The 13,393-nt window shown below is 36.4% G+C and overlaps 1 protein-coding gene across 4 annotated transcripts in view; it reads left to right on the forward strand.

Moving 5' to 3' along the window:
* DYNC1I1 (dynein cytoplasmic 1 intermediate chain 1) overlaps positions 1-13,393 on the forward strand; it is a 187,649-nt gene that overhangs the window by 13,921 nt on the left and 160,335 nt on the right. For 2 of the 4 annotated variants that reach the window (XM_015811581.1, XM_015811583.1), the window contains exons 4-5: positions 10,442-10,501; positions 12,420-12,535. In XM_015811581.1, the coding sequence (XP_015667067.1) occupies positions 10,442-10,501; positions 12,420-12,535 (176 nt within the window). The remainder of the gene's footprint in view (positions 1-10,441; positions 10,502-12,419; positions 12,536-13,393) is intronic. The other 2 variants (XM_015811582.1, XM_015811584.1) reach the window with 1 other exon arrangement.

The following is a 13,393-nucleotide window of genomic DNA, read 5'->3' on the forward strand; positions in this document are numbered from 1 at the left end:
TTGTGGAAATAAATTTAAATGGAAGAAAGTGTTTAATAATAGGGGTTTATGCCCCTAATCAATTATCAGCTCAAAAACAATTTTACAGACAACTACATCAGAAAATTGTGGCTATGGATTATAATTCCTTGATTGTTATGGGGGACTGGAATGGAGTTCTTGATACATTAAAAGATAAAAAAACAACTTCTAAGGATGTTACCCTTTCCAGGCTCCCCAAGTCTTTCTTTGCAATGATGGAGGACTTAGAATTGGTGGATGTTTGGAGATCACAACATACAAATGAACGTGATTTTACCTTTTTTTCTCATAGACATGAGTCTTTTTCAAGGATTGATTTTGTTTTGACATCGACTGACTTGCTTACTGACTGTAATAAAACTAAAATCTTTCCCAGAACTTTGACTGATCATAGCATGGTGTGCATAGAGATTGGTCAACAAAGAAAAAGGAAATCTTGGAGAATAAATGAAAATCTGTTTAATTATGAGGATAAAGTTAAAGCTTTGAAGGAATGTATGGAAGAGTTTTTTCAAATTAATTTGAACAGAGAAACCCCTGTGAATATTGTTTGGGATGCCAGCAAGGCTTATCTGAGGGGAATATTAATTGCTATGAATAATGCACACAAACGTAAGCAAATACAGATTAGATTAAATTTGGAAAAAGAAATTGGGATTAAAGAAAAATTACTACTGCAACGACCAACAGATACTAACTTAAAAACCTCTATTAAAATGCTTAAAGATCAATTTAACTTGTTAATTGCTGACCAGGTGGCCACCAACTTGAAGTATATTAAACATAATACATTTGCTAATGCAAATAAACCGGGGAGATGGTTGGCCTATCAAATACGCAAGAGACAAAAAGCTAGACTTATATCTAAAATTGTGGTCAAGGATCGTGAGATTTACCAACAAGAATTGATTAAAAAGGCATTTACTGAATTTTACTCGCATTTATATTCCTCAGAGACTATAAAGAGTGAAGATATTGATAAATATTTACAATCCTCATCTATATATAAACTTACATTGGATCAACAGAAATTTATGAATGAAGAGATTACCACAGATGAAATTTTAAATGCAATTAAACAATTGAAAGCTGGTAAAGCCCCTGGCACAGATGGTTTGACAGCATACCTTGTGGAGTTAGAGATATTAATACTTGTTTACCTATATCTGAATATTATCCTGGGATTAGGTTTGGGAAGTCCAGGGGGGTGGGGGGTGGGGGGTTTCTCATAGCATTGTGTAATATTTGTGATGTTTTTTTTATGATGAAAATAATAAAAATTTTATACTCAAAAAAAAAAAAAAAAAGCTGAACCGGTGGCAGCACCGCACAAGCCTGAGCGAGAGATGGCTGGAGCTGCAGGGCTGTCAGGGCTCAGCGGAAGCACCAGGATCAGCACCAGGCTCCAGCTGTAGCTCGGCGCTGATCCTGGCGCTTCTGCTGAGCCCTGAAGAAGCACCAATCAGCTGGAAAGTAGCACTGATCCTGGTGCTTCTGCTGAGCCCAGAAGAAGCACCGATCAGCTGGAATGTTGCAGCATCTCCAGGGTCTGGTGATTTACATTCAGATGCTTGGCAACTGATTCATATTTATGATGGTCACAGTGTCCCAGGGTCATGTGAAGTGACCAAAACCTGCTGCAACCACCCAGCAGATGGGGGGAATAAAAACCAAACAACCCCCCATTCCCACCCCCACTGCCAATCCTCAATAGAAATGCTCACAACAATGAAAACCTCGGACAGGAGGAAGAGTGCAGCCGGGCAGGCAGGCAGGTATCTTACTCGGCTGTGCCTTGGGGGCACTTTTTTCAGTGCCATTGTAACTTCGAACAGTCACTAAGCGAACTGTTGTAAGTCGAGGACTACCTGTACTTTATCACTTTTTTCCTTTTTTTTTTTTGGTCATCAAGTTTTTGACACCTTGCTAGGCGACTGGTGGTACTCGGATGTTGTCATATCCTAAAAGTGGTACAATGGGTGAAAAGGTTGAAAAGCCCTGGTCTAGATATTTTTCATAATCAGTATTCTGTACTTTTCATCACGTTCCCTAGATTCAAAATAAATAAAAGTACTTGTTAAGGCAGGACAACTGTAAAAATAAAACTACTTCTAGTAATTAAAAACAATCAGACAGTATCATTGAACCAGTAATAATTAATTACTATTTTGATTTGTTTCCAGGAAAAACTCTGTGGTTCTTCTGAAAGTTTAACTACGGGTATTATCCATCTGAAAGATTAACATCCCCTCTCCCCCCATTTTACAGCATTAAATGTGTGTTACCCACAGTTTTCACTTACAGGTAGTCCTTGACTTATACCAATTTGTTTAGTGAGTGTTCAAAGTTACAACCTCATGAAAAAAGTGACCTATGATTGTTGTTCACACGACTGTTGCAGCACCCTCATGGTCACCTGATCAAAATTCAGGCACTTGGAAACTGAATCATATTTATGACAATTGCAGTATCCTGGGATCATGTGATCATCTTATGCGACCTTCTGGCAAACAAAGTCAATGGGGAAACCAGATTCATTTACCAACCATGTTACCAAGTTAACAACTACAGTGATTAACAATGGTGGCAAGAAAGGTTATAAAACTGGGCAAAACTCCTTTAACAACAGTCTCACTTAGCAACAGAAATTTTGGGTTCAATTGTGGTCAAAGGTGAGGACTACCTGTAGTGTAAAACCCCATAGTACTCCCAGTAAGAGCACATCAGATATCAGAACTCTGCAATGTATACTTTTAGAAGTTAAAGTTGTCTCAATTTATACTTGGCTAAATAAGATTAGATTCTACTTCTCTGTATCTTTGCCCTAAGAAAGGGAATTAGTTTTGGAAGTCTGCTGTTTATAGAAGCCAGAGACCTCAGCTTAAGAGTCATTTTGCATGTGGAGTTTGTGGCATCATTAAGTATGCTGATATTCTCATTCCTCAAGGAAGGGTGGAATTCCATTCTCTGTGCTGTTCTTCTCATTAGCAAGTTTGTTATGCTACAGAGTAGTTCAGAGAGGAAGGGTTTTCCTATTCCCTAAGGTGATATCTAGGGTGCCTTACCAACCAAAATTTTAGTTCTGACTAGTATTAATTAATGTAATATGTTGCAGCTATTGTAATTAGTGGCTACCATACTTATTTATCTAGTCATGAAATCCTTAATTAGACTGCTTTTCTTTTAGAGGTGGAGACATCTACTAGTCCCAAGGAAATCAGTGATATAATTTACTCTTTCTATTGTATACCCATAGAGAAATATGCATGAAAAATGCTACATGGAATAACAGAAAGCCACATGGATGTTTTAGCAAGGTTCTGGAAGCCAGAACCTCAAAGGAATACACATTTGCTTGGCAGTTAACAGCAGCTAATTGTTGGCAAAATCCACTTTTGCAAATTTGCATTATTTTCAAATGTTTTACGTTTTATTCCTAATTTGTAAACTTATTACATATATCAAAGGTTTTTTAAAAAGAAGTAATTTGTATGCATGAGTATGAAAATATATGATATTCTCCTTATAACTTGAATGCCACAACAAAGTTTCTACATTTTAGTTGCTCATCTCTTTCTGAGATGCTTTGATTTTCTTAATGGGGATTAATGTTTATGATGCCTTAAATGATGAAGATATATTTCATGCCTTGAATTTGAGCCCTGAAATTATTTTAATTAATTATTTTGCCATCTCATCATGTCTTTTTTACATTGCTTCAAAGTTATCATATCAAAAAAACTTAATCAGTATTTCTTCAGTTAAATCATTCCCTTACAGTGACAGTTTAGTGGCTTTCCGGTTGCTACTTGAAAACAAATGTGATGACTATTGGAATGATATTGCAAATTAATATTTTTCAACTAATTACTATAGCTTTAGAAACTGTGTACATATGGTTCATTTATTACCTGTACAAGACTAGCTTAATTCTTAATAAAGTTTTATATACATCTGATGCCCTCCAGTGCCAAATAATTTTTTACATCTTGCTGTCTTTTGGTCTTTTGCTTCTAAAATCCTCAGTAAGGAATTCTGGCTGTTGAAGTCAATTAGATCTGCAGGTCAGCAGTTTATAGAAGGGAGCTGTTAAACAATATTAAGCTTGTCTGGTTGCATTTTGTTTCCTAGTCAGATTAGATTTTATTCAGGCTGTGAACTGATATAATATACAATATTGTATTGGACAAAAATACCAAAAATGCTCTTGAAATAATAAAGGATTAAAGACCTGTTGATTTCCAGATAGGACCCATGGATCACCAATTCGAAAACTAGATTTCACATATCTCACCAATTTATGGTTGCTTAACTACATCTTGCTAAGGAAATCTTAAATTCATGTAATTTGTTGAATCATTAATAATGGTTTATTATCTCAGTGTCTAAATTTAATAACGTTCTAAGCCAAAATCATAGAAACATGATGATGCCTGAGGAACATGTGTGAAATCAACTTCTGAGTTCCCAAAGAATCATTAACATGACTTGGGTTTTTATTGGGAAACCTTTTCAGATTAATTAGACTTAGGACTGAATATATAATGATAGCAAATACTTGTGCATGAGTATGAAATGTTCTTTTACATATCATTGTTCAGTTATAATTTATTCCCCTGAAATAAAAAGAAGCCATTTTAAGGCTGGAAGAAATGAGCAAACTCTCAAAATTAGCTAGTTTCTCATTTCCAAGCTTAAAGAAGCATCTTAGTCATATTTGCAACAACTATATAACACAGCCATTTCTATTTATAAATGATATATATGGGTCATTTGCAGCCCCACCGACTGCATGAAGTATCACTGTAACTCAGTGATATGCATCTATACCACACACAAAAGACTGATAGGCACATCTCTAATAGTTCTGTGCAATCTTTGTCTAAAATTCTGGAAACCTGCCCAGTGACGATAAACAATATGGAGCTATATTAGAAGTTAGCAAATATTAATGAATGGCAATTCCTAGCTTCCTTCACCATGGATGTTACTGACTAGTTAAGCACAAGAGGACATAGATTGCCTAATTTTGAACTGAACATTAAGTTTAAATACGTTATAAGGAAGTTAAGCTATGCATACCCCCATATATTATGTGGGCTTCTTTAAAAATGATGTCATGCTACCGTCCACATTGTTTTTATATTTCTGGACATGATTCAAAGTTTAAGTTATGAATTTTGAACTCCCAAATCAAAGATATGCTCTAATATTTGGCCACATAGTGCAATGTATATGCTCTAATATTTGACCACATAGTGCAATGTATTCAAAACTAGTAAAGCTGCCTACACATCCTTTAATTGTTCATTATTCTGGAGGCCTGTTTGCTTCTGCATTACTTCTCTCACTTCCTGAGATCATTAAGATCTGCAGGAAACAGAACCCTCTCTTGACACACTGTCCATCTTCCCAGACAGATTTGGCATCATCTTTGCTTCTTTCAGTTCATTTCACACTCTCTTTTTTGGCAACATTTCCTTGTCATTTCTTATCTTGTCTGAGTCAGTCTTGAAGTTTTTATTTTATTGGGTTCATTTTGGTTGTAAGTGTTGTGCTGATGTATTGTGCAACCTACTTTGACTGTTATCAGATGGAAAAACGGAATATTCATGAATAGTAATTAACCTCAGGCACTCAGAAATAGGTTAAATGCTGGAAATCAGTACTTTCAAGAGAAAATCTGAGATTTAAGCCCTTGCCAGCCTTCAAGATGATCCTGTTCATTCAGTAACCTCAGCTGTTTTTTCCTGCTGAGAATTGTGTTCTCAAGCTCTTTCTCTAATGACACTGTAATGGTATCCTCCCTAGTGGAATATTGTTTGACACTTGGGGAACTTGTTGCATTTAAAGAGGATGGCACAAAGGAGTAATGAGTGCCACAAGCAAGCTATGTGTATTTTTCTCTTTCTCCTAAGTAATCCGGGATGTTCTGGTATAAGTGGCCCCATGAGATTCACAAACTCTTCTGCAGATTCAGAAACTCTAATGCTTCTGAGATCATTAAAGCATGAGTTTAACCCCTCTGTATTCAGTGAAAGTTCATGAAGATTTATAGTCCTGATATGCTGCAGTTCTATTTCTGATTCAGAACATCCAGGATCCAAAGTTTTTCAAATTTCTTTAATGCAAGTTTTATTGAAATGAACACCTCTCCTCTGCAGCAATTTATTGTGTAAATATGTTTTATTGGTATTATATAGTAATATTGACTGGCAGTAGATTTAGGATAGTTCTTTTTAAAAAGAAATCATGTAACAATAAATCATGGGAATCTGGATGAATTTTTTGTTCCAAAATGTGTCTTAAAAATCTGTTATGTATCACAGAATATTTCTTTTTGTGCTTTTTATTGACATTGTTCTCAAAATTTAAAAGTTTAAAGAAAATGTTCAAATATTTAGAATTATTTTATCAGAAACCACTGAATGAAATGGGCAATGTTCTGCTTATTGGGCCATGTTTAAAGTAACTTGAAATTACAGTAGCCATATTTTCTTAAGAAAGATAAAGGACAAACCTGGAAAAAAAGGCAAATCTGAAAAAAGTTCATAAGGATAAAAAAATGGTTTATAGCCTTGCCTTACAAAGGAAAATTCAAGAGCAAAACCCAAGAAAAACTGCATATTCTAATAAAAATATCTGAAATCAAACAGTATATGTAAATTTATTTCCCTATTTTTCACAGGACTGTGAAAGGTTGCATTTAGTGATACAATTTGTGTGGGAAAAGTTAAATGACCAAAATAAAGGACATTAAAAAGTGAGTTTGTGAAAAATAAATCTCAAGTATAGCTTTCTAAAGTAAAACACTTTATAAAAGACGTACAGTCATTGTACTTGAAAACCATCTCAATTACCAAGTAGAATAGGGATGAATAATCTGAAGAGATTCCCAAGTCTCTTTTCTCCACAATAACTGGAGTACTGCATTTCTCACACTTCTTCATGATTTCCCCCCTGAAAACAGCAGATAATAGGTGAATTATTAAAACTCTGATAAGTTTTAGAAACTTAAAATAAATAAATAAATAAATCAGGGAGAGAACTTTCATCATCTCCTCGTGTTATCCATGGCTGCTATGACCCTGTGACAAATAAAAAGAGTGATCCTAAGTTGCCCAAAGTTTGTCTGTCTTGGGGTAGAGAAATCACAACTAGCTTGAAAAATTTGATTGCTCAAAAGGCATAATATTTGAAGATAGGAATAGAAAACTATACTGAAAATGGATTGGAATTTTGAAAACAGAAATTAATAAAACGTGTTTCAGTACACAGTTATGGACAGCAATACTAAGTCTACTTCTAGAGTGTATATTTATTAAAACTTTATATTTAGATGCTACAGAAGCTGTTCAACAACGTTCAGCTTTGGAGTATATCTATACTTCCTAGGGAGGTTTTTGAATAGCAAAACTCTAACAAAATGTAAGCATGGATTTGCTCAGAGTGAAATGCTTTTAAAAGGCCTGGGAAAAAAATCTAATAGGACAAGGAAAGTATCATTTGTGACCCTGACTAAAAAATTCCCCAGAAGGAATTGCTGCTGTTGAAAATATTCTTCCTCCACCTTTATGACAGGAACTAGAGAAGGGTTTCTAACCATCCCTTTGGGTATGGACATGCTGATGGTATGTCTAGGGATAATCCACCAGGTAAACCACTTAAAAGCAGAGCTGCCCTGACTATTATCTAGGAACTCTGTGTGTGTGTGTGTGTGTAGATGTACCTTGAAGTCTTCCAAAGGCCGTCCTTTTAAATACATGGAAAATAATTATAGTAATTTTATTAACATTTAAATTAAATTTACTTTTTGTCTTGATCACAAAAGGTTTTTGTCCTGGCTGTAAAGCACTGCCATCATGTAATAATAATAATAATAATAATAATAATAATAATAATAATAATAATAATAATAATAATAATAATAATAATAATAATAATAATAATAATAATAATAATAATAATAATAAAGTTGGAAGGGACCTTGGAGGTCATCGAGTCCAACCCCCTGCCCAGGCACCATTTCACACAAACGGCTGTCCAGTCTCTTCTTAAAAACTTCCAGTGTTGGAGCATTCACCTTTGCAGCTGTATTTAATCTGTGGAGCTGCACCCTCATGGAGATCTTGGGGTAGATTGCAATCATCTGTTCCTTGATAGCTTATTCCTGATTGTCTTGTATTGGTTATGATCCCCAACGCATAGCTATGTATCACGGTTGTTCTCTATTTCATTATTCTACGGAGTTATAATACTAAAATAAAAGACTCTTAAACTTACTTTGATAATTGAAACAATGTACAATTTTTTTAGCATGACCCCAATCCATTACATATAAGCCAAGTGTAATTTTGGCTGCAAAATGTTTCATTTTTCTGCCATAAAGAGTCAAGTCCTAATGCCAGTTCCATTGTGCTATTTTTATGCAAAGGAAAAGGCTACTGAAACAGCCAGAATGATCAAGACTTCCCCAATTTAAATTACATAACTACCCTTTGAATCTTGATTGCTATAATGCTGGCTGCAGGAATTCTGGGAGTTGAAGTCCGTACAGCTTAAAATTACAGAGGTTGAGAAACACTTATAATGGGAAGCATTCATCAATCTTTGAGGAAAATTAGTCAAATACTTTATGAAATAAGAGTTTAAAATGATATATACTGTAACTATTGGATTCCTTGATTCTAAAAAAAGAAGGTACAGTGTAAAAAAAAAATTACCTACAGGCTTTTCTTACAAAAGATATCAAATATCCCATTAAGAGCCAAACTCAACATGCCATTTATCACATCCACATCAAATTGCATCTGTCCCTTCTTCCATAATCATCACACATTTCTAGACTTGGCTATTCATAGAATTATTTCCCACACTTTGTTCAGAAGTATAAACAAGGCATAGGTAGTCCTTGACTTACGACCACAATTGGAACCAGATTTTCAGTCACTAAGCAATATGGTCATAAAATGAGATGTCATACGACCACATCGCTTAGTGACCGCAATCCCAACATTGCTGTTGTTAGGTAAATTTTACTTGTTGTTAGCCAAAATCTTGCCCCAATCCAAGCCATTCCAGGTTTGGTCCCTCCAGCCTCGAGCCTCAGTCAGGTAAGGGACTGTCTCCAACTGCCTATCTCCCCCCTTCCCCCCCCCCATTTCTGTGCCCTGACTTGCAGGGCATTGATCACCCTGGTTTGCAGAGCATCAGAATCCTAGGGCTGCTTGCCATGCCTTGGAAGCTGCAGCTCTCCCCTAGTCCAGTTGCCCTCATTACTCTGCACTTCAGGACCCCTGTCATCCTGTGTTCTGCTGCCCTGTATCGCCTTTGCCATCTTCCTGCTCTCGCTGCTAATGAGGCATGTCTGGCCTGACTGCTGAGCTCTGCTAGGGCTGGCTTTGTACTGCAAAAACAGAAAATAAAAGCCGAAAGTAGCTCCTGAGACACAGTATGCCAAAACAGCCCTTTGCAAAGATCTCATAGACAGCCCTGGGCTGACTTTGAGCTGTTTTGGCTTCCCTTTTCATAGGGCAAAGTCATTCTCTGAAATCCTGTGATTCTGTAGCTAGTCTGTCCCAGCAACTAGAGCAGGCACATCTTATCAGCAAGTGGGAGCAAGAAGATGGCAAAGGTCAGCTGGGGTGGCAGAGGGCCTAAAGGCCATAAATGAGAGGAGAGATAGGCAGGTGGAGGAGTTGAAATGCCCCTGTGGTTGTATGGGGAAGCTGCCAAATGCCTGAATTCCACTTTCTCCCTCCCCTATTATATCTGTTCAGAGTTCTTAACTCATTGCTGAGAGTGTTCATTATGCCTTAATCAGAATGTGCAAAATGTCCCATACACACAGCACCAAAGGTTGCATCCTGAAATTTCTTTGACCACACCACGTTTCGTGTCTGTGGCACAGTCAATCAGCATGCAGCATTTTAGAATAATTAAACTGTATTGTCACTCCAGTGCTTTTGAAGTGCTCACTTAGTTATAAAGACTTCTCTTTGTCTTGTATGTTGTTGTAAAAACAAAGTGGGGAAACTGACCATATTTATTTTCTGTTGGGAGTTGTTCATGAATAATGGTTACTAATTAAACATCTGAAGCTCATTCTATCATGTTCATTATTTGTAATTAAGCATAGCTTGGCAAATGTCACATATTCGAAGCCTTCAATACTTGCTGGTATAATGTTTGTTAGTTTGACATATAGTCTTAGTGAATTAACCTGCTCTTGTCTGATAAAGAACACTGTGATCCTCCATGTGTTTTTCTATGGTAGTTTTGGAGCTGTGTTCTGTGCCTGTACAACATATTATGGCAAGTGATGAAGTGACTTCTTTTCCTTCATCCTTTCAGTTAATTCTGTGTGTTCTTTTCCGCCCACCCATTCCTTTGTCCTGTGCGGCTGATTAAACCTGGCTAGGACCCTGCAGTGGGACACAGACCCTTCAGTGCTCCAGCTTCAGTCTGACTCTGAACTTGGGTATATGTCCACTCTTGTTGTTTTATGTTATAGTATGACTTCATTGCATGAACTGACTTCCTAAGTAGGTGTTTTTTTCTGTATTATTCTCTTCTCTATCCTTATTGTTGTGGTTGTTATTAATAACTTTATTTAATTCTATTCAACTTTCCACATCGTTCGTTCAGTTCTGAAAATTTGGGAGGAGCCATATTATGCCAAGAAAATTTTAGCAAGACTCTCTGAAAGGGTCACTTCTGAGCCATCCCAAATTTATTCAGATGTGGAGTTGTGTCCAGTGGTGGGATTCAGCCAGTTCGCACCACTTCGGTAGAACCAGTAGCTCATTTTTTGTTGCCCAGGCCCAGAATGGACTTCCAGAAGCGGCATCCACACAGAGAACCGGTTGTTCACGTATTTGAATCCCACCACTGGTTGTGTCGTCTACTTTCACAGAACTCTGGGAGTTGTAGACTTCTTTTTGTTTCACTGGAGATGGAATGTTGAAGCAGCATGTTTGTGGAAACTATAACATGCATGTGGATATAGTCTAACAACATGTATTTCTCTAACGTAATCAGCATGCCAAATACTTTCCCTACTATGCTTTTGTGTTCATTGCTAGCAACATTCTTTTAATATAGTACATCAATGTCTTTCTCTTTTCTCCTTATACAATCTTATTTGTATGATAATTTTGAATGTAATTAATCTTTAATTCTTTAATGTAATACTTCTGCCCTGATTGTTTTTAACTTAAAAAGGCTGTCATGTTGTGGAGCAAGTCATCACCCTTAGCATCATCCACAAGAAAACCTTTGGATACTACTTCCGCCATATAAGTGTTTGTAGGAAAAACAAAATAAATGTATAGCTGCAATTCGAAGCTTTCTTTGGAAATATTTCTGTTTGTCTAACAAAACAAAAAGGGGTAGGAAAAGGGTTAGCGGTAGGCAAATGGGACAATTTGGTACAATCCTAACAGTTTGGATTCTGTAGATATTTTGTGAATCCACCCACCTACCCATAGGCATCTGCTACAAATTGCAATGACAGGATATATTGTTCAGTGGCATAAGTCACAGGGTCTGTGTCATGATGCTCCAATTCTTGTTTCATCACTTGCCTTATCCCTTAGTTGCTTATGCTTATTCTTGCCATTTTATGAGAATATTTATGACATGTTCATAGCTTTGCCTGCTCTAACACAGATAAATATGTGTTATTATTTCTGGAGTAAGGATAGCATAAATGAAATGTAAATTTAGAAGGAACTCCATTTGATATGCGAGAGTTTATTTCTGAACGTTTATCCTATAAGAATGATATGAAAATGTAGCCTGACTTGAAGAACACTTCAGTGCTTTTAGCATACTCTTAAACATACAAGTACTGGTTTATTTGCATTCTACAGAAAGAAATATAGGAGTGTTGAAGAATTCATATTGTACATCATAATAATGTGTTTGATCTTTTAGAGCAGTGATAGTCAACCTGTGATACTCTACATGTTACTTCCAGTGTCCCTCACCAGTAGTCTGGTGTCCTGGTATCCTGGGAATTACAGTTTAGCAACATATGAGTATCACGGGTTTTTAATTCCTCTTATAATACTTTATGGTGGTGTTTTATTCAAACTACTATGGTAGATAAAAAGATCATCCAAGAATTGGAGAAACAAAAACTATGCTTTTCTTTTAAAGGCTAATTTGTTACAGAGGTCAGTATCCAATTTGTGGAATTTTTTGCTAGGTGCAATATTCCAAAGCAACCTGGAATGCAAATATTATCTCCCTGGTTTGCATGAATATCTTGCCCTCTACACTAAGAGAGAAATCAAGGGAAAAGATACTTCATCCTGGAAGCTGACACCCCCCCCCCCCATAGAATTTGGAGAAACTTGTTTCAGTCCTCAATGCTGTGTGTGTGTTTGTTCTAGCCGCCGTTTACACAAGCTTGGAATCTCCAAGATCACCCAGGTGGACTTCTTGCCTCGGGAAGTGGTGTCCTATTCCAAGGAGACTCAGACACCGTTGGATACTCATCGCTCTGAAGGTAACTTTAACTTCTTATACTTGCAAGAGGAATTTTATTTCAGTATTATTTTAAGATATGACCAATAATTGATACTTCAATATTAATTCATATTCTTTCTTAGGAATCACAAATCAACTTTTGCTGGCTTGTTTTAGAACAGTCTTTCTCACAATTGTTTGATTAAAGTTGCTTGCTGGCTTATTTCTGATAGAACTAAGTTTTTTAATTATTTACTTTTCAAGCTCAGCTAGGCAACTTTTCTCTCTTTAGTTTTTTTTTTTGTTTGTTTGTTTTTTGGGATGGTAGACATCATCCTTGACCATCACTAATACCCTGCTTCTCTTTTAAGCCTTTAAATTACTTGAGCCCCAAGTAATTAAATAAAAGCTAAAATTAGATCCTTCCTCTCTGATTATCTCCTTGCAATTGGAGGGCTGTGATTTAAACAGCAGGGCCTTTTTGGTGCAAACATTTCACCAGTATAGGCAATTAATCTTCCGTTGGGGAAAAAAAATCATGTTTTCATCATACTGAGTTCGCTTTCCTTATGCTGTACATTCCCTTTTGTCTGTGCATATTTCAACATGTTCTGCTTCTGCTGAGTTCTGGAATTTGGGACGGGGAGGAGTGTTTTGATGTTGATTATTTCTGATGGTTAAACACACTTTGTAAATTTGATTTTACTGCCAGTGTACTCTTTGGTGAAGAACAAATGAGATATAACCTTTAAAATAAATTCATTTTCTGGGACATTTGCCTATGTGCACTAGATTTCTTTTCTATTATGTCCATGACCCCTTTGGCATTGCTCCATTTAGTTTATGAAAAACAGTCATTGCCTCCAGATTTAATGGAGGTTCATTTCAGGAGGTGTCA

Source organism: Protobothrops mucrosquamatus, unplaced genomic scaffold (assembly GCF_001527695.2).
Source record: "Protobothrops mucrosquamatus isolate PMUCROS unplaced genomic scaffold, P.Mucros_1.0 scaffold45, whole genome shotgun sequence".
NCBI classification, from domain to species: domain Eukaryota; kingdom Metazoa; phylum Chordata; class Lepidosauria; order Squamata; family Viperidae; genus Protobothrops; species Protobothrops mucrosquamatus.